Source organism: Phocoena phocoena, chromosome 5 (genome assembly GCF_963924675.1).
Source record: "Phocoena phocoena chromosome 5, mPhoPho1.1, whole genome shotgun sequence".
NCBI classification, from domain to species: domain Eukaryota; kingdom Metazoa; phylum Chordata; class Mammalia; order Artiodactyla; family Phocoenidae; genus Phocoena; species Phocoena phocoena.
Genome location: NC_089223.1, coordinates 50,126,686 through 50,148,992, shown reverse-complemented (window position 1 = coordinate 50,148,992; position 22,307 = coordinate 50,126,686). Strand labels below are relative to the sequence as shown.

The window sequence follows — 22,307 nt, the reverse complement described above, 5'->3', positions numbered from 1 at the left end:
CTCAAGACTACAAAAGTGTTGTACACTATACACAGTCATGTAGAAAAAGGCTTTAAAGTCCCAGAGGTGAGATACCTAGTTCTTCTAAGAAGAGTCTATCTACGTAACTCATTCAAAAACATTAATGCGGGCTTCCCCGGTGGCGCAGTGGTTGAGAGTCCGCCTGCCGATGCAGGGGACGCGGGTTCCTGCCCCAGTCCGGGAAAATCCCACATGCTGCGGAGCGGCTAGGCCCGTGAGCCATGGCCGCTGAGCCTGCGCATCCGGAGCCTGTGCTCTGCAACAGGGGAGGCCGTGGCAGTGAGAGACCCGCGTACCGCAAAAAAAAAAACCACAAAACATTAATGCTAGAATTCTGTAAATAGGGAACAGGAGGTAGACTTTCCTCCTTCTCTTTCCCCTTCTCCTTCTCTTCCTTCTCCTGCCTTTTCTTCTTCCCCTTCTGCTATCAACAAAAATTTACTGAGGGTGCAGTTCTTTGCTTTTTAAGAATTGTGCTACTTGCAGTGAAGCAGAACACACACTTACACATGCATGTACACACACATACACACATATATACACACTGCTTTTTATAAAGTGAGTTGTTTTTTAATTAGTGTTAATTACTTTTTGAATGAATAAGGTCAGAAATTCATTTGACGTAGACTTTATAAGTAAATTTCTACCCTAGTACCTTTGTTCATTTGCCTAATATGTCAGGGTTGCAGTGACTGTATACTCAAGGGCATTGTTATTATTTGGAAAGGGTCAAAATAAATTTTCTGACCAGCTGTTGGTTTTGTATCTGGAGGGGAAAAAGGCTTGCTAAATATGATAAACAAATTAGAAAAGCAAGGAAAATTGCCTCAAGGGGATAGACACTATACTCTTAACAGCAGGGATATATCTTATCCATTCAGTGTTGACTGTTCCAGGAAGAACATGCTTAGTAATGGATGAATGATTAAGAAGAATAAAGCCTTTCTCAGGCACCGAGTGCATCACTGTCTGTAGTATCTCTAAGTAAAACATGGCCTTTTTCCTGGCATGAAACTGTCAGACCAAGTCAAGTGATTGGAAGTAAGCATGGCTTCCATTTCCACACCTTGGTTATATTTACAACATGAGGAGGCTTCCAAATGCTTTAAAACTATCGTCACTAGAGTGGAATTTCATTACCTTTTTTTGTATATAATTTTTCTATTATCTTAATAAATTCTATGCACCAGCATGTCATAACCATTAAAAAGAACTGCTAGATCGTGTCTCCTGTGGTCCCATATTATAGTCAATATGTGCTTCATAATTAGCCCATTAAAAGAAAATTAGGACATAAAAGATAACCCTAATTCATCTTCCATGACCTGCATCATATTCTATGCAGTTTTATTTTTATTTTATGTCATTCCCTCTTTTGCTTATACAGTGGGTTTAAGTCATAGACCGAGGGTTGAACAGGAGGTGCAAGGCCTTCTGCTGTAGCACTGCTTAGACTTGCATTTGCCAAGATACTTTACCAGCGCAGCTGACATTTTGTCATTCATGGTAACATGGTCTTTTGAGATAACCATGGATATTTGAAAGACCCATCATTTTAGTTTCCTTTTATTGACCTAACCTATATTTTAGCAGTTTCTGTATAAAGCTTGCAGAGATCAGAAAAGGAGAAGCAGTGTATCTGGATAATTACCAGACCTGGGTAATTCTCTAGCTTTGGGTTTGAATAAAACCCAGATTTGGAAAATGTCCCCGAGAATAATGTCTATGCACATCCTAAGTGTAATGATGGGTGGGTATAGAAGAGAAGTTTTTGTGAAAGTAGTGGCTAAATATATCCACCTTATTACCAGTTAATAGCTCAGCTCCAGTGCAGCATCATAGGTGAGCATGTGAATAGAGTGTTCACGGATTAAAGAACATCTTACCTTGAACTTGTCTAATGACAGTGGAAATCTCAAGCATGAAGTTTTGGTAAACATACTTAGGAAAACAAAAAAGATAATAACAAGAAATAGTGAGTAAAAACTTCCTATTAATTTTGCTTGTTTTAAGACTTAAGGCTGAGATCGTGGCAGGTAATTTCCCAAGAGCTACTTCTTCCAAAGTTTTCCTCCTTCACTTTGTCATCCCTACAAAAGCCATTTTTGTCCTTTTATTGATCTGGAAACTTAAAGCATAAATATTTGACTTTATCAAGAGACACTCGTGTGCTCGAGTTATCCAGAATCCTTAAATACATCTGACATGACCATGCAGGCAAGATACTCTAAATTTTATTCTCTATTTATTTTCCAGTTACTTAGTTGCCTTAAGATGTTGCTTACATAGAATGGAATAAAACATTAAAGGTTTATTATCATGGAGAATACTCTTAAATTTTTTCTTATTCAGAGCAGGTTAATCAGTTCCACCCTAAGAAGCTATGTAGAAGGTATAAATTCAGATTTGACTAACATTTATTAAGCACCATCCAAATGCCAGACATTTTACTACTGGATTTTAATAAACTATATTTTAATATATATAATATTTTAATAATATATATGTATCTTTGGATGGTGAAGCTAATAGTAATCTTAGCTATATTTATTTAGAGTTTACCTGGTACTGGGCACTGTGCTAGCAGTTTTGCCTATATTGCCTTATTTAATCTGCACGGTAACCTTATGAGGTGGATGCTATCAAATCCAATCTCACCAGTGCGGAACCTGTGGTCAAGAGGAGTGAGGTAATGTTCTCAAGTTTATGTGGCAAGGGAGTTGGGGCCACTGTGCTTCAGAAGGTGGAGCAGCCAGCATTCCAGCGCAGTTCTCCTGGGGCTCCTTTCTCTATACTGTGAGGTGATGGTGCTTCAGAGCAGGCAAATCTGCCTCGTTGGCCGGTTGTTGCTTCTACTTGACCTGTTAGCCTCAAGTGAGCTTTGGTGCCTATTCCTGATGGTACCATTTCTGCTAACATGTAAAGCGGAGGATTCATGGGGTAGTTCCTGGTGCCAGGTCACTAGAGGATAAAGAACAGCCTTAAACAGTACAGGTGATATGCTCTACGTAGGAGGTTTATATCATTGATGTGTGTATATCACCTCCTTTTTCTCCTCGTAGTTCCTGCAGCTTGTTCTTTCTCTAGATCTCTCATTAAACACAAAGACTAAAAGCCAGCTTAAGGTGGAAAAGTCACAGACACATTTTTTCTTTTTTTAGTATTTATTTTATTGACAATTGATTTACAATGTTGTGTTAATTTCTCCTGTACAGCAAAGTGATTCTGTTATACATATATATATATTCTTTTTCATATTCTTTTCCATTATAGATATTGAGTCTAGTTCCCTGTGCTATACAGTTGGACCTTGTTGCTTATCCATTCTCTATATAATAGTTTGCATCTGCTAATCCCAAACTCCTGAGCCTTCCCTCCCCCACTCCCCCTCTCCCTTCTCAACCACAAGTCTGTTCTCTGTGTCTGTGAGTCTGTTTCTGTTTCATAAGTAAGTTAATTTGTGTCATATTTTAGATTCCACATATAAGTGATATCATATGGTATTTGTCTTTTCTCTTTCTGACTTACTTCACTTAGTATGATAATCTTTAGGTCCATTCTTGCTGCAGCAAATGGCATTATTTCATTCTTTTTTATGGCTGAGTAGTATTCCATTGTATATATGTACCACATCCTTTTTTTTTTTTTTTTTTTTTTTTTTTTACCATACGCGGGCCTCTCACTGCTGTGGCCTCCCCCGCTGCAGAGCACAGACTCCGGACGCACAGGCTCAGCAGCCATGGCTCACGGGCCTGGCCGCTCCGCAGCATGTGGGATCTTCCCGGACCAGGGCACAAACCCGCGCCCCCTGCATCGGCAGGCGGACTCTCAACCACTGTGCCACCAGGGAAGCCCTGTACCACATCTTCTTTATCCATTCATCTATCAATGAACATTTAGGTTTTTCCATGTCCTGGCTATTGTAAATAGTGCTGCAATGAACATTGGGGTGCATGTATATTTTTTTTTTTTTTTTTTTTTTTTTTTTTTTTTTTTTTTTTTGCGGTATGCGGGCCTCCCACTGCCGTGGCCTCTCCCGTTGCGGCTCCGGACGCGCAGGCTCAGCGGCCATGGCTCACAGGCCCAGCCGCTCCGCGGCACGCGGGATCCCCCCGGACCGGGGCACGAACCCGCGTCCTCCGCATCGGCAGGCGGACTCTCAACCACTGCGCCACCAGGGAAGCCCCATGTATATTTTTGAATTATAGTTTTGTCCGGATATTTTCCCAGGAGTGGGATTGCAGGGTCATATGCCAACTCTATTTTGAGCTATTTGAGGAGCCTCCAAAATGTTTTGCATAGAGGCTGCACCAATTTACACTCCCACCAACGGTGTAGGAAGGTTCCCTTTTCTCCACACCCTCTCCAGCATTTGTTACTTGTAGACTTTTTAATGATGGACATTCTGACCAGTGTGAGGTGGTACCTCACTGTAGTTTTGATTTGCTCTAATAATTAGTGATGTTGAGCTCTTTTCATGTGCCTGTTGACCATCTGTATGACAGACACATTTTTAAACATCTAGTACTGTGTTCATTCCTCCATTCCAGAGGATCAGCTAGAATTTGATACACAGAAAGGAGGATCAAGACGTGAAAATCCAAGGAACGTAAAATGATCAACCTGTGTAAATTACCTGAAACCAAGTATGGGACACAGGCTGTCCCAGTGACAATTGGCTCATTCTAAATTAACCAGGTTCCTAGAGCGCAAAATGTTTCTTTTCTTCATAAGCCATGGTGCTAAGCAAATAGTGAAGACACAGAGTGCAGTGTCTTTTGGCTTTTCCATTTCACCTTTCCAGAATCCTAATTAAGGATATTACAGATTCTATACACAAGATCATTCTGCATTTGGTTGACAAAATATTTGCATTGTATGTGTCTGGATCCAAGTGGTGACCAAGGGCTCTTGTAGATCAAGCTTCCAATTGGAATTGATCATTCTCTCTTCTATGAGCTTAAAGAAATTTACTTTTAATCTTATTTATGGGCTCTGCCATATCCTGCCAATATGTCTATTTATAGAAGTGCTTGTTTATATATTTATTTGGAAGTCTTTCTCTTGAAGCAGCTACTTATTAAAATAAGTAGGAAAAGTATATACTTCTTACTTTTGTTTTGATACTGGTCTTTTGGGATTTTGAGAGCCAATGTGCATAGCTTGTCTCAGAGGCATACTGAAAAGATGAAAGAAACTTGGATGAGCAAATTGACATGTATCCAGAACTCGAGAGTGGTTACTAAAAGTTCGGATTGGAACTCGTGGTCTTTATTATCTGTCATTCATTTCACAAGGAAAGAGCCTGGAATGCCTTCCTCCTCCCTCCTCACTACTTGTTTCACACTAGGCAGAAAAGTGTGTTGCAAAAAGACCTTCACTCTGTTACGACAGGAAGCTCATAAAATTGCATCAAAGAATCTAGCTCAGGAAAGGCAGCTTCCCAGACACCCTCTAAATACTGCCTTTGATTTCTCATGTGCTGTTTTCCTTCAAATGCTTAGACAGGTCAGACATTTCTATTTATAGTAGAGAGATCCACATCATCTAACGTTGGTGAATCGTTATCTCCCACCTTGAATTCTGTGGCCACATAAATCATCTTGATTTTGATGAATAGGAATATTGGGTAGGAAAAGGAAGAATAATGGACAAGATTTTGGTACCAGCTCTACTTCTGGTTGACTCTGTAATCCTGGGCAAGAAACCTGGCATATCTTGCCTCAGAGTCCCATCCAACATAAAATGGGTATAAAAGTATACCTGGGGCTTCCCTGGTGGCACAGTGGTTGAGAGTCCGCCTGCCGAGGCAGGGGACACGGGTTCGTGCCCCAGTTCGGGAAGATCCCACATGCCGCGAAGCGGCTGGGCCCGTGAGCCATGGCTGCTGAGCCTGCACGTCCGGAGCCTGTGCTCCACAATGGAAGAGGCCACAACAGTGAGAGGCCCGCGTACCGGTAAAAAAAAAAAAACAAAAAGACGGTATACCTGTTTTGTGCTCTTATATGTTGTAAAATGAACAGATGGAATAATGTAAGAAAATGTACTTTAAGCTTTTTAGAACAAAATAGTAATAAGATTCTAGGTTTTACTACTAATAATTTACTAACATCTTCTTCCTTCAGGGATTTATGTTTTGTCTTACTCTTTGGGCCAAGCATCCTTTATCCTATTTTGATTCTTTCTGTGACCTATAATGAAACACAAAGAATGAGAAAATAGAGTCTGCACGTGTGCTTGTTTTACTGATGAATTAGGGAAGCCCTGGCGGCAGCTAGCAAGAGGTTAAAAGTTTAACAATTCCAGAGCCTTCAAAGATCAGAATGGATTGCAAAAAACTAGGACGGAAGCTAAGTATTTTCTCCCCTTTTGTTTTCCTTATTTCAATTCTTTTGCCTTTATCTGCTGTCATTCATTTGTAGTCGTTGAATGACCCCTTTCCTAGCTTCTCTTACTGACAGTAAACAATTGTCTTTCAGCTTTATTGAAGTATAATTGACAAATAAAATTATATTTAAAGCATACAACATGATGATCTCCTTATGTGTATACATTGTGAAGGGATTCCCACTAATTTAATTAACATATCCATCACCTCACATATTTATTTTGTTTTATTTGGTGAGAACACTTACATTTTACTCTCTTAGGAAATTTCAGTTCTTTGGTACAGTATTATCACCTGCAGTCACCATGTTATAATTCGATCCTCAGACCTTAGTTCTCTTACAACTGAAAATTTGTACCCTTTTACCGACTGTTTTCCCCACCACCCAACCCCTGGCAACCACCAGACTTTTTTTTTTTTCTAAGATTCCATCTATAAGTGATACCATGCAGTGTTTGGCTTTCCATGTCTGACTTATATCACATAGCATAATGTCTTCCAGGTTCATCCATGCTTTTGCAAGTGGCAGGATTTCCTTCTTTTTTTTTTTTTTTTTTTTTCTTCCGGTACGCGGGCCTCTCCCGTTGCGGAGCACAGACTCCGGACGCACAGGCTCAGCGGCCATGGCTCATGGGCCCAGCCGCTCCGCAGCATGTGGGATCTTCCCGGACCGGGGCACGAACCCGTGTCCCCTGCATCGGCAGGCGGACTCTCAACCACTGCGCCACCAGGGAAGCCCTCCTTCTTTTTTAAGGTTGAATAATTAACAAATATTTTTGAGTTCCTGTTAGTTAAGTGCCAAACTAGGCAGATTCTGGGAAAAAGCAGTGAACAAGCCATGCCCCTTTTCTTCTTCCTTCAGGGATCTTATATTCTAAATTGAAACAGTCAAATAAACCTGTTTGTTTCTTCTTAGAAGTTTATATAAGTGAGACCTAAAACATGGCAAACTAAGAAGATAGGCTAGAGGTCTGGGGGCTGGGTTGGGGGGCACTCTGGGACCAAACAATAATTAGCAATTTGGATGTTAAATGAACTTTGTGAGCCTCAAAGGCAAAAACTTGGTAAGTGTTGTTTCATAATATTTCCATAAATGAGGGATAGTCTCTGCATAACAATTTATTTTCTAATACATAAAGCTTCAAATAATAGGAAAAGAGCTTATCGGATAAAGAAAAATCTTGTAATTATAGAATACTTTTAAAATCCTATGTTTTAATTTTAGACTCATAAGTAGAAAGGAAACAATGAAATATTTCAAAGAGGAGGGTTGGTTTAATAAATAAACTAGGTTCTGCAAGTGACATCTTCATAAATCTACAAATGATGCCAAACTGTATGAAAATAATTTTAAAATTAGATTAAATATTCATGCTCACTATAATAATACATTATATATAATTGATTATTTAGCACTTTTTTGTTTTCACACATTTTACAAAGATATACTCTCATATGAATTCCAAATTTCCAAAGTTCCAAAATCAGCTGATTCTTAATTAGTAAAGCTTCAATTCATGAGATTTGACTGTGCGTGAAGCCAGTGATCAACTTCCTCACTTATTAACAGCCATTTCTTCCACTAGGCAAAATATATTGAGTGCCTTTTAGTAACATAGAAGAGTTGGGTTTTTGTTTTTAAACCTGAAACAAAGTACAATATCATCTCCTTAAATATTTGTCGTTGTTTCTTATCAGATTAGAGCACAAAAGACATGTCCAAATTTTTGGTTGTTTTATGTAGGTGAAAGGTGAATACAGTTATAATAAAGAAAGACTTATTGTGCCTTTATGTTATTGAAGACATTTTTTTTAATGCCTAAGCCTGCCTGTTTAGATTCCTAAATATGCATATAGGTCACTTTAATTTTATTTTTACAGTAAAAAATGGTCTTTTGCTTACAGTTAATATCTCCATGTCAAATGATACCACATTGGCTCCTGAAGATTTGCCAACTGTTTCTTCTACTGACGCAGTAAGTGGCTTAGTATTTCAGATCATTTGCATATTGTACACTCTAATAATATTCATAATATGATGTCTCTCCCACCACTCAGCAGGCCTAGTCTGAACACATATTTAATAGTCAGTGATGGTAGAGGGACAAGAAAAACATTTTCTGTACTCTAGTCAGCTTTTTTTCCTTTTCTTTTTTCTTTTAAACTTAAATGCCCTTAAAGTGCAACATACTTTTCAGACCTTCTCAGGAATTTGACTGTTATGTCCATTAATTGTCACCTTGAAATATTTTCACAAGGGAAAGTGAGCGAAGTTGCAAAGTGAGAGCGTAGTATTCTCTCTTTGTTTCTAGTACGATTACGAATTCTTCTGACTACCAGATGGTGCTGTGTTCCCTTCACTGAGGGTGACTGTAGCAGGACACTTCCCGTGTCACTTAGAAAGGACCGTGCCTCTGTCACATGATATCCTTTCCCATGGCTTGTAACCAAGGATCTTTAAGAGACTGGAACTAAGCTTTAAAAATGAGCTGTTTTGCATGGAAGGTCGCACACTGGAAGAAGACTTTTGTGTTAGAGAAAAAGGGGAAAGTGCTGTTTCAGACTTGTAATTGTGTTCCTTCTACACTGGATATGGAATCTTACCAAAGAATATCAATCTCTCAGTTATAATGACAGAACCCATACATAATACTTTGTATTGATCGAGTGCCCATCTCTCAGGAGACCAGAACACTTCTGCAGATATTATATAATCAGTGCCCACAACATCCCTTTCAAAGATGATGCTTTGTATCTTTCCTGGACAACTCTCACTTGACCCTGTTTCTCTCTTGTTTTCATATTCAATGGCTCTCTTGACTTCTTTCCTTACTGTTTTCTCTGACTTTCTCCAAACTTTGCCTCTCTGTTTCTTCCATGTTTGAGAGAGAGTGTGTGTGTGTGTGTGTGTGTGAGAGAGAGAGAGTGTATGTGTATATGAAAGAGAGTATGTATATGTTTTAAAGGCCACATATAGAAGAGAGTTCAGTTTTCAATCTTCAAGCCAGTCAGCCAGCCTAGTGCCTAAAAGGATGTGACTAAAACACAGAGAAAAATACTTACTTCTAGACTTTTAAGGAATTTAAATCTAATTAAAAATTTAAAATATATATGTAACTAATTAAAACAGTAAGTTCATTTGCAATAAAAATTAATAAAATACTTCCAATGACTTAAAAAGAGATTGTTTCCTAACTTGTTTTTGTAACTAATCAAGGAAAGCTTTAAAATTAATGAATTTTTTAAGCCCTGTCTTTGGGCAAGCCCTGGAGAGACTCTAGTAATTGATATGTAATTATAATAAGATGTCACTATAAGTTTCATGGAAAACAAATGGAAGTTGTGGTTGACTTCTGGTACGACCATGATAGAGGACATAAAGGCACAATAATGATAATTTCGCTACCATTTATAAAGCATCTACAAGAGACCAGGTGTTTTATACATATTATCATCATTATAAACCTTAATATGTATTGTAATCATTAACACAACCTACTGGGCATAATTATCTCCACTTTATAAATGAGAGCAACTGAAGCTCCAGAAGGTAAATAACCTTTCTTGCTTAGGTCACATAGCGATAAGTTAGTAGAACAAAAATTGAACTGAAGTTTGGATGGTTCCACGACCTGTGCTATTGCTAATGCACCATGATGCTTCAGTGTTTGCAAATTGGAATGTTTGCTATTGTTTACTTTTTTAGTTCCTATGAATGCTCTATACTCCAGGGCAGCAGTCCCCTCATGTGTGTATCAGTTGCACACCTTAATTAAAATGTTAAGTTGCTATGTCCAGCACCTCTAGAGAAGAAATTAGGGAAAAATATATAATGTGTGTGTGTGTAATTATAAAGGACCACTTTTATTCTGTTCTTTATTTCTCCTTTTCTCTCTGTATTTATTCCTTTATGTATACTTTGCATAAACACACACACACATATATGTGATCCAAAAATGAGTGTTAGAGAGGTAATATGATTTATTATCATCACTTATAGCACCTACTATTGAGTACCTACTAGGGGCCAGGCTCTTTACATCGATTGTTTATAATCCTCACAATACCTTTGTGAGTTACGATGTTACCTGTATTTTATAGTTGAAACAGAGGCTTAAAGAGGTTAGCTGACTTTCCAAAGGCCATATGACCAGTATATAGTAAAACCAGAATTTGGACTCAGGGCCTTCTAACTCCAAAATCTGCATATTTCCATTCTTTGGGGGAAGCAGAATAGCATGTCCTGTAGAAGGATTTACAGATACTTAGTTCTCATGTCAGACTAGTTGCAAACGCAGTGCCCCACTACTTTAAAAACAGGCTGTGGAACCTTCTCAGCTTCCCATCTATAAAATGGTGATGATAAGAGTATTCCCTCAAAGATGCTAGAAGAGCCAGATTAATAAATAGGCAAAACTTCGCAGAGTGGCTGGCACATACTTGTCTCTCAATCAATGTTAGGTGCTGTTTTTATTCTATTTAGGTGTTCTTATCATTCTACTGGGCCGTTTGTCACCAAAACTCAGGCTGGTGGAGAGAAGAAATTGAAAGCCACTGCTTCTGACCACCTACTGGGTCCTCTTGTGTGTTTGGCCACACTAGCTCAGTTCCCCTGAGCCTTTCCTAAGACCTACAGTCAGCAGGACTTTATTTCCTTCTTTTCATTTGGCCATAATTAGATCATGAAAGAAGGTGCTATAAGAGTGACATGCAGCCCCTGGGCACCCATGAGACGCCCTCTCACAAGGTCCTAAGAACATTCTGTCAGAGGAAGGAAGGTCTTTTCTTTTCAGCTTCATTAGCATGAAGACAAGCTTTCTTCTTCCTTGTGGTATGGGTTTGTTTTCTGGGGGAAACAGCAGGAAAAACGGGACATGAGAGCATTTGGACAGAAGTTAGAACTCAAGAATAACCACCCTTCAAGATAAAAGCCAGATTTTCCATTATTTGCATTTATTGTTGGAATCATTGTGTCTTTAAATCTTCTCACCTTCATCAGTTTTCCCATTGATTTCTCACTTCAGCCTGCAAAACACAGCTCTTTAAAAGGGCTCTGTAAATCTTTGAGACCAGCCGCAGCTTATCCACACTGTATCTAAGCAACTAGTGTTGAGATTTGCTGGCTTCCACTTACCAGCTCTTAGAGGGGGAGAACAGATTTCAAAATCTAATGTCAGAAGCTTCTCTTCTGAAGATGTGATAGAATGGATCGGTTAGTATTTGTCTTTCATGTTAGATTCCTTTTTGTTTTCGTTTTTTATTAAATTGAGTCATACCTTAAAAGACACAGTTCTTATGTGCTCATTGCAATGAGTTTTGACAAGTTTTTACCTCATGTAACCACCACACAAAACAAGATACAGAACATTTCCATCTTCCCAGAAAGTGCTATGAAATGCTCTATTTCCTGTTTTATGCCCCAGCTTTTTGAGCCTTGGGAGATCTTTCTTTGCCAAACTGCTCTGCCCGCCGCCGCCGCCTTCAGAGGGCAGATGCCTTAGCCCTTTCAGAAGTAGCTGAATGCCACGGAGGGGTTTCTCTCTGCTCTCCTGCCCTGCTTCCCATCTTAGGAAAGTGGCTTTCTTGCATTTGACAGAGACTCTGTGTCTAAGAGGGGTTTCTCTCAGCTCTTCTGTTGAATCTCCAGGCTTTTCTGAACTATCTGTGCATTTGACAAAGACCATTAGAAAGTTTGCTGCGTGGACGGACGCAGGCTTTGTCGACACCTGAGACTCCACAGAATTCCAACGTGTCACCCCAGACTACAGGCAACCATTAAAAATTCATTAAAGATTTGGCTTATTTCTCCATCCCTCCATCTACAGTGCATTTATCTTCCACCTGCTACTCTGCCAGGGATGAGGCAGCCATGGATCTCTTCTCTCCTATGAAGGTCTTGTAACTTTGGAATTTAGTTTATTTAGGTTTCTTTGCATCCTCATCTCACTGGTGGAATTTTTTAAACTATGATTTTATAGCTTATCCTGCTTGCTTTTATTGTTAGGTTGGCACAACTAACAGTCTCCTGTAACTTTCTATATCTTAATCATAAGTAAGCAACCAGTTAGTTTTGATATTTCACAACAGTATATGTAACTACAGTCACAGCTCACATACATCCTGTAGACCATAAAGTAAGATTGCAGATCACTGCAAGTCTGGCTTACCCACTGCAGGGAAAAAGTCCTAAATGAGTACATTAACCACTTAACCTTGAGACTTTTATTTGTAGCATTACCCTCATTTATATATATGTTTGTATATAAATATACGTGTGTGTGTGTGTTTAAAGGCTTATATTTTACCAGTTGATACTCAAAGAGAGCAATGTAGACTCTTTAATTTTTATTTTTGAATTTTTTTGCTTATTGTATTACCCAATGAAGCATATCATGATAGTCTACATGGAGATGCTGTTAATCATGGGCCTAAGGCCTGTTACAGTCTCATAAACACCGCTTGGCAGTCAGACATGGAAGTAAAAGTGCTTTGATTTGATGTACCTTCAGGGTGATTCTAGGAGCTAACATTCATTTTCATGGGAAATGGAATGTCATATTAATCTTCTTGTGCATAGCATCCTTGTGATTTTCTCTCATTAAGAAAGTGAAGTGCAAAAACTATTCTGTCCTTAAATCTCCTTAAAGAGTACATGTTCCTACTTTTAAAAATATTATGGAAAATTTAAAACACGCACTAAAATAGAATAGTACAATAAATCCTCATATGTACACATCACTTAGCTTCAATGTCTGTCAAAATTTTTCCCACTGCCTCTCATATATCCCCCACTTTTGTCTTTGCGGAGACTACTATGGTGTTTTAAATTTTAAAATTAATCCTTCAGTATACATTTTACTTTTAAGATTTATAAACATATTCACTCAATACAAATAGGGTCATCCTCTAGAAAATGAGATCCATAAAAATAGGTGGAAATTTCTTTTCATGAGATTGACCTCAGTTAAGACCATCAGCAACTTGGTCCCATTTCCTTTGCACCTTTTTTCTCACTGCCCATTTACACAGACACTCTGCTCTGGTGCACTCACTGTGAGTTCCTCCTCATGGTGAGCATTCAATAAGTGGTGCCTAAAGGACTTACTGGATGAGTGAATGAAGCATCATATGTCCCCGAATCCGCATCTTTGCTCATGGTGTCTCTCCATCTAATGCTTTACCTCTTTGTTTCTGCCAGTGCAGAAAGAAATATACACCCAAAGTTTGTCACTTTTATTCCCCTCTTCATTGGCTTTTGTTACTCTCTCTGTCATTCCTTTCTAGTTTTGTTGTCCTGCCACACTTCTTCCTACTGCCTTTTGAGTATGAGAGTTCTACAAAGACCAGTTCTTTTTTCCAGGTGCAGTTTAACTTTTGTTTTCCCTGTGCTGAGTGAAATTAATCAGTCCCTCTTCTGATCTAATCATCTGTGTACCATTCATTTAGACACTTGCTTTTGATGCCTTGAATTATTAGTTAATATTTAAGTGAGCATATTTTATTTCTCCAATAAAACTTTTAAAAGTTGTTGTTTTTATTCTTCTTTATTGTTCCCTTAAGGCTTATCTTAGTTAGTCATGTAATTGGGGCCCAGTGCATTTTCTGTTTACTTTTGGCCACATTTTTCTACTTTCTCTTTTGTTACTCAAAATAGCCTATAGCTAACTGAAATAGCATCACCAGAGTTAGAAAAAAAAAATAGGGTCCCAGTTACATTTGAATTTCAGGTAAATAATGAACAATTTTTTTAGTGTAAGTATGTCCTACATATTACATAGAACATACTTATACTAAAAATATTATTCACAGTTTATTTGAAACTCATATGTAACTGGGAATACTGGATTTTACCTGATGATCTAAATTGAACATTTTTTTTACTTTAGTTTTGTTCCCCAGATAGAAAGAGTAGATACACTGATAGATATCTTCCTTAAATATGTCAAATATCTGTGTCTTGATGAGTGATTTCATTCATTCAATTAACAAACATTTCTTTTGGCACCTGCTGTATCCTAAATTGAATTCTTCCCCTGTCTTTGCTCTTCTTTCTTATTTTTTGGTGACACACAGTCCCTTTGGTCTGCAGGCGTTATACTTTTGTCATTTCTGGCTTTTACCCATCCTGTCAAAAGAGGCCAAATCCTTGTCAATCTCCCTTTCTCTCTCTGCATCTTAATCTTTCACCTTCCTTCCTCCATTCTTGTTTTTCCCAGCACCCCCTTTTTCCTTCCATACCCATAACTGGGTTCTTTCTCATCCACCACAAGCATCTCAAAAGTCTTCGCCAGCCCTAAAGAACTTGCCTTGATCCTGTAATGCTCGCATGCTCTAGCCTTGCCTTTTGTTACTGTATTTCTTAAAAATTGTCTGGAATTGCCATTTCAGTTTTTCATCCTCACATATTTCTCAACTCATTTCCCTTACTTGAACTCCCCTCAAGAAATTACCAAAAATATTCTAGTCACAAAAAAAGCAATGAAAATAAATCAATGGATTTTGTTCAGTCTTCATCCCTTATTATCATTTCTGCAACATTAGACCCTTATCAACCCTCCCCCAGATATTACTATTTTCTCGTCCTTTGATTTTCAACACTGTGATTGTACTTTTCCTTTTACCCATCACTCTCAAAGTCTTTTGTGGTGTTTTTACTTCTATTGCAGGTACCCTAGATGTTTTACGCTCGTTTCTTCTAGCACACTTTCCCTTTGTAGTTTTATTAAATTTTATTACTCCAGTGATCAGCTCTTTGCAGCTGACTCCTTAGTCGATGTCCCCAAACTTGATATCTCTCCTAGATGCAGGTCACCAGACCCACCGGACATCTCTCTGAGCATTTGCACCTTATAACACTGATGGTCTCATTGAAGGGAGCTACACTGTGCTTGCAATAGGAGGTTAGAAACATCGTGAGAATTAGAGATCATGTGCTATGACAGTTCTGACAGGCAAAGAGGACTTCTGAGATTATATTCCCAACTGTTTTGTTATTAAAGTTCTGATTTAATCACTTAAATCCTGTGCATAGACTTTTGAGATAAAGATCAAAGCCATAGAGAAATGAGAATCACCTATAAGGAGTAAAGGACAGAGCGGCGAGATAAAAGTCTCCTGCATTAAGCTCAGAGGAGACAATGGTCGCTTGAACGAGAGTGTTAGCCATAGTTATGGGTGAGATGTGATGTATTTTAATATAAAGTCTTCACCATAATGTGACTTGCGAGAAAGAAAAGAATTAACAATGACTTCAAGTTTTCTGTTCTTAGAATCGAGGAGGATAAAGTTGCCATTAACAGAAATGGGCAAGACCCTAGGGGGAGCAGGTTTGAGGAAGATTAGGAGTTAGTTTTTGAACATGGTTAAGTTTAACATGCCTCTGAGGATGTAAGTACGGATGTAGAATAGTTTACTAAGAAGTAGGTACAAAATGATTAATCTTTCTCTGAATTGGAGAACATTTGCTGAGAGATTAAGAAATCACTGTTAATCCTGAAAGCAGGAAGTTGCTCTTAGAGTGAATGAAAATTGGAGTGTGGTTGAAATACACAGAGAATGTCGTATTAGGAGGACAGAATTATCTCAGTTATAACAACACGAAGGCAGTACTTCTGAAGCTTCTTTGCATCACTGCCTCCTTTGAGGTTCTAATGAAATCGTTGGTCGCTCTTCCCAGATAAATGTACATACACACAATGTTTTACATATTTCAGCGGATTGAGGGATTTCTTTCTTCTTCATGTCACTTGACATCTACGCTGGATGTGTCCAACACAGTATTGCCTTCTTTCAGGAACCAGTGTTATTTGGTTGTACATTTTCCGCCATGACTTACTGAACTGTAAACAAAGTGGTTTTCACGTGAAGGATGCTATTCACTTTAGAGCATTTTCCAAAGTTAGGAGCACGGTGATCTTCATGGTACTCTTTTGCAGCTATTTAAGTAAAAAGTCCTGTTTGTAGTTGCACAGGAAAGTGAAGTTACTTTTTTCTGTGTTCCAACTGAGCGGTGATAGAGTTGAGATTAAAACCCATGAGGGTGTTTTCCCAGTCGGCTGCTTTGATACATGTTCAGTATTTCCATGAACTAAAGAAGAATCATTTACATCTTTTTGCTTATTCTATGACTGAATTGCAAATGATCAAAACCAGAATTATTTACAGTGAATCAACCAGCATCACAAACACCATTCATGAAATAATAAGTATAAAAGGCTGCCAAACAAAAATGTGTAATGTACTATTCTGATGAAATCATGAGATTTTTATTTAGTACAATAATGTAAAGTAACATAGGAGTCCTAGACAAGAGAGTAAACCACAGTAGGCACACTTTTTCTATGAAGAACCAGATAGTAAATATTTTAGGATTTGTGTGTCAGTCTCTGCTGAAATTATTCAATGCTGCAGCTGTAGCAAAAAGCAGCCATGAACAGTGTGTAAATGAATGAGCATGGCTGTGTTTCAATAAAACTTTATTTACAGAAACAGGTAGTGGGTTGTATTTGGCCAGTGAAATGTTGTTTACTGAGTCCTAGATTAAACTACTCATGGTAATTGTAGATAACTTTTTAATAAGAGATGGGTAGATAGATAAACAGATAGGTAGATAGATAATTCTGCTCAGCACGGGCCTCCCTCCAAGGTTCACCTACTTTGCTTTAAAGCTGCTGACCTAAGGCTGCCTACATAGAAAACTTCTTGTGTCCACGAACATGGAGTAGATTTCAGTTTATTGAATGCAGAAGCTACACTTAGAACTTCTCTGTATCAGCACCCAGCCCAGAATGGAGCTCAAAATGATTAGTTGAATAATCGCCCCAATCAGTGGAATAAGTTGACCTATCTGGACCTTTCTCCGTTCTCATCCTTACGTTGACCTATCTGGACCTTTCTCCATTCTCATCCTTACTTCACGTCACATGCCCCTAACCTGTCGTTAGAGAACTCGGTGTGAAGAGAGCACAGCCTGGAGCAAAGAGTGCTGTCCGTGAAGATGATGACAATTTTTAAAATTGAAGTACAGTTAATTTACAGTGTTGTGTTAGTTTCAGGTGTTCAGCAAAGTGATTCAGTTATACATATGTATACAAATCTATTCTTTTTCAGATTCTTTTCCATTATAGGCTATTACAAGATACTGAATATAGTTCCCTGTGCTATATATCTATTTTAAATATAGTAGGGTGTATCTGTTAATCTCAAACTCCTCTCAGACTGAACTAGGATTCCAGAGAGATGAGTCAGGAGCTGCTTTGCGGTAGGCAGGGATGTTGAGAGACAGAGAGACTCAAGGCCTCCTAACCGTGTAAAGGCAGAATAGCTCAGTTTTGTCCATTTTAATTATTGGGGTCCTGGGTAAATTTTACATGAAAAAGATGTTTCACTGATGATAAAAATTTAAAAACCATTAGCTTCTAGCAAGTGGCAACTTGTATCAGTGCAGTTTTTGTTGTTTTTAATGTTTCCTTTACTTAGGTAAGGCAAAATTGACCTCTGAAGCAAAAGATGTTATTTCTACGCAGAAGTATCTGTTTCATAGATAACAAAATGAGATATGTGATAGTAAAAATTATATAAATTGATATATGTGATGATTAAATCATAAGCTAATTATCTAACACTCTACTTATATACATCATTAATAATGAGTCATGCTTGGTCTTAATGTTTAGTTTACAATATGGCTTTTGCCTGAAGTTTTACAGAATTAAGATTCATTGATACCAGCTTATGCAGAATAGTAACACTGAAATAACACAAATAATATAGATGTCTTTTCAGTGATATTTAAGTAGAATTATTTTTAGCTAGTTTGTTTTATGGGAGTGGGAAACTGTGTGTTAAGGTACAGATACTGATATAAATACATGCTGCCTAAAGTTTTTATACTGAAGCCCTTAGTGAAAGATGGTGTTGGAGGCTAAAATTTCTGTACAATGACACAAAGGATCGTTTGAGGCATACAAAATTGTGTTACTGGCATTTTAAGTTGATATAAACAAGAAACCATGTCTGTCCTGCACATCTGTATAGTTTTCACCTCAACCTGAATCTCTGTAAGAAAATCAATAAAACTGCCTGTTGGGGTTGTTTTAATGCAGCTTACCTCTTCTGGGAGCTGCAGCTATAAAGAAGGATTCTGCTGATATTAAAGTGCTGAAAATAAAGTGAAATTTTGGTAAATTTTTGCTGGTTTTAAACCAAAGAAATCTGTTACCTGTTATGACCTCTAAACTTTAAAGGTATTGTGCAAAAAATATTCATATGCAGAAATCTGAAAAACAGAATGAGATGTGATTAATCACCTCTCAGAAACAGACTTTAACAAAAGAGTAATTGTGCAATTCAGCTGTTTACAAGTTGAAACTAATATTTCAGGGAAAGATCTAGAGTTTTGGGGGGGTTTTTTCCTGACTTATGTAAGAACTTTACCTTTTGAGCTCTATAAAAATATGAACTCTTTCTGGTCAGAGATCCTTCTTTTATGTGTGTGACCTTCTTTTATGACTAGATGACTTATATTAAGAGAATTCATGAATAGTAAAGGATATTGATGCATTTCGTGAGAGGGACAACTCTTGCCTCCAATGGACAGGAAAAGTTTTTCTTTCTATATTTCTTTGAAAGGTATTCTCAAATTACTCTTCTGTTAGCACATGACATACCCATTAGCCCTGCACCTAAGAGAAAATCCAACATCACGGCACCAGCAGATTCAGTGTCTGGTGAAAGTCTGCTTCCTGGTTCTAGACAGTCTTCTCATTGTGTCCTCATGTGACAGAAGGAACAAGGAGCACTCTGGGGTCTCTTTTGCAAGAGCACTAATCCCATTCATGAAGACTCCACCCTCTTGACCTAATCACCTCTCAAAGGCCCTGCCTCCGAATACCATCACATAGGGGATAAAGTTTCAGCATATGAATTTTAGGGGAGCCCAAATATTCAGACAGTAGCACCCCATTAGCGTTGGTGAGTAACTGGCTGCAAGAGGGCATAACCTTCCAGGTGAGGCTGCTCTTAAGCAGCAAAAGGCAGTTTTCTAGAGAAGGAGACAGCTGTGAGCTGATAGCAGCTAAAACTCAGCAGTTGGAGGATGGGTGCCCAGGCCTTATCCACTACGCTAGCAAAAGGATTCTCTTGCATATTGGAAACAGAAACAGGAGTGAGCTCCTGTCAAGAAATACAGCACTGACAACATGACAGCAGTTCACGAGCCAGAAGAAAATTTGAAAATTGACCTGTGAGCTTGAGGCCATGTAACACAGGGCTAGAGATCCCATACCCAACTCCACAGCCCATCAAAGCACTCTCCAATAATGGATTCTCTTGACACTGACCTGGAGTCAACAAGAAAAGCTGTATTTTATTAGGTTATGCAATTGAAAAAAGCAGAGCTCTCCAACATTTTTATAGTTTAGTTCCTGAAGTCACCAATCTCTGTAGTTATTTAGAAAAGCAATAGCTCATTTGTGAAAGCGCTGGGTAAATTAGTTAACCAAATATAACCTTGAGAGCATTAACTCTATGGCCATCAGCTTGAAGCACAAGAATCTGTGCACTACAGAAATCAGTACTTTTTTATTTTGGCTGCCTAATGCAGCCTTCGGGATCCTAGTTCCCCAACCAGGGGTTGAACCCGTGCCCTCTGCACTGGGAGCTTGGAGTCTCAACCACTGGACCTCCAGGGAAGCCCCATCAGAAGTCATTACTTTTTGAACAACAAAGGTGTTTCAGAGAGTCTCACGTTTGGAGACTTAAGATATTATTGTGTCTTGGTTTACTCTCAGGAAGGTTCACAGGAAAGAAAGACTTTGTGGTTTGTTTCTGTTGAACAGATGGTTGATTGTAGGGTTGTAGCACAAACCAGGTAACGGATTGCATCCTTCTCATTGTATTTTCAATAATTGATAGCCTCCTGGCCCCCCCCTTACCTGTTATTCCATTAACACCTCCTCAGGTGTCACCTTCCAATGGTTTACCCTCAGGCTGTTTTACAGAGACTCTTAGCATAATTCCGTATATAGCCCATCAAGTATCAAAAGCTGCTTTTGTTGTGGCACAGTGTTCCCTAGAAAAATTTTCCTGTTTTTCTTCTTCAGCACCATAATGCTACCTTTGACTGGGCATTTCTGACGACGAAGGAGTGTTTGAAATATGGAGGAAAGCTCATGGGCAACAACTGTGGTTTTGTTCCTGATATCACTCTCATGTCTTTCATCCTTTTCTTGGGCACCTACACCTCTTCTATGGCTCTGAAAAAATTCAAAACTAGTCGTTATTTTCCAACCACGGTAAGTACCTGAGCTTTAAGTAATTTTCATTGAATTCCCACTGTATTAACAGTAATACAGCTTTACAAAATGAAAAAGGCACCTGTAATTCAACCTTTCCAATATAAATTTGTGCGTTTAAAAAATTGCTTTCCAGTCTGTGTCTGTGTGCCTACATATTCTTAATATAATTGTAGTCTAGCTTTGAAAAACCATCCAAGGATTTTGCTCACATAATTCTACCCTAAATTCTGACTGTTGTAATTCCAAACGTACTGAAAGAAAAAAGTGGGGTGTATTCTATACAAAAACGCACAAGTTAAGAAAAGACCTTCTAAATCCGTAGTGTGTTTAAGTACCTAAGCCAAAACTCTTTTCATATTAATCAGGAAGTTTGACATAGAACTCTGTTCATCAGCTGCACATGAGAGTAACTGAGTAGTTGAATCATGGACCGTAGGAGTAAACTTGAGCCGTGTTACACTAGTACGGGTGTAAGATATGAGTGTCATCTGAGCCAAGCTTTCCTTCCCATAGTGACAAACGCCCTACTGTGGAAACACAGATAATTGAGCTGAGTTGTGCAGACACCCCGTCTCCCATTAATATGCTTAGGTGAGCTCAAAGTCAAAAATGTGGTTCCTTGAGAGACTACAAGATAAGACCAACATTTAGTTAATGGCATTTTGTGTTTTTACCTGCAGAACAAAACTAATCCTTTGCTTTACAGTTCAGTTCTCACTGTTTAGGGTGTCAATACTTCTTAGTATTGTTGATTATACCTCATTTTTATCAATGAGCTGCTCTCCACAGCTGAAATCTCATGAATCTCTCCTCCTGTGTTCTTGTAGAAGGAGCAGGAGAACTTTGGAAGACATGAGATGCAGTCGATAAAGTTCCTTTTCTTAATTCCTGGGAAATGAAACTGACAATTAATACGTTCACTTTCAGCTAGGAAATTTTTTGACTCTCTGATATTTCTTTTAAAATGGAAAATAAAGGGAAGGTTTGATGATTGTCTCAATCTGTTTGGATGGCTATAACAGAATACCAGACTGGGGGGCTTATAAACAACGGAAATTTGTTTCTCACAGCTCTGGAGGCCAGGAGGTCCAAGATCAGTGCCAGCATGGTTGGGTGAGAGCCCTCTTGCTGGTTCCTAGCCAGCACCTTTTCACTGTGCCCTCAGGAGGTAGAAGGGCTGGGGAGCTCTGCAGAGTGTCCTTTATAGGAACGCTAATGCCATTCCTGAAGGCTCCATCCTCATGTTCTTCCTAAGGCCTCACCTCCTAATATCATCTTCTTGTGGGTTAGAATTTCAACATATGGATTTTGGAGGGTCGCAACATTCAGACCACAGCTGTAATGAAATGTCCCGAGCTAGCTGGCCCAAAGAATGAAACATTTCCTCAAAGTGAAATGTAGGAAGAAGCGTTCAACTTTGTCTGCCTTAAATGGACATCACAAACTGGTGGTCCACAGGCAGAATTCAGCCCCCAGACATTCTTTGTTTACTTCACAGTTTGTAAACACACACATGCACACACATACACACTTGGAGGCTTAGCTGGAACCTGTCCTTTGCAGGTAGTTACTGTCCTCACGACTCTCTGTTGTCTAAGACT

General features: G+C 38.6%; 1 protein-coding gene across 3 annotated transcripts in view; it reads left to right on the top strand.

Moving 5' to 3' along the window:
• SLC4A4 (solute carrier family 4 member 4) overlaps positions 1–22,307 on the top strand; it is a 351,925-nt gene that overhangs the window by 280,348 nt on the left and 49,270 nt on the right. For 2 of the 3 annotated variants that reach the window (XM_065878162.1, XM_065878163.1), the window contains exons 14-15: positions 8,315–8,385; positions 20,512–20,703. In XM_065878162.1, the coding sequence (XP_065734234.1) occupies positions 8,315–8,385; positions 20,512–20,703 (263 nt within the window). Of the gene's footprint in view, positions 1–8,314; positions 8,386–8,749; positions 8,753–20,511; positions 20,704–22,307 lie in introns of all 3 variants that reach the window. The other variant, XM_065878165.1, reaches the window with a different exon arrangement.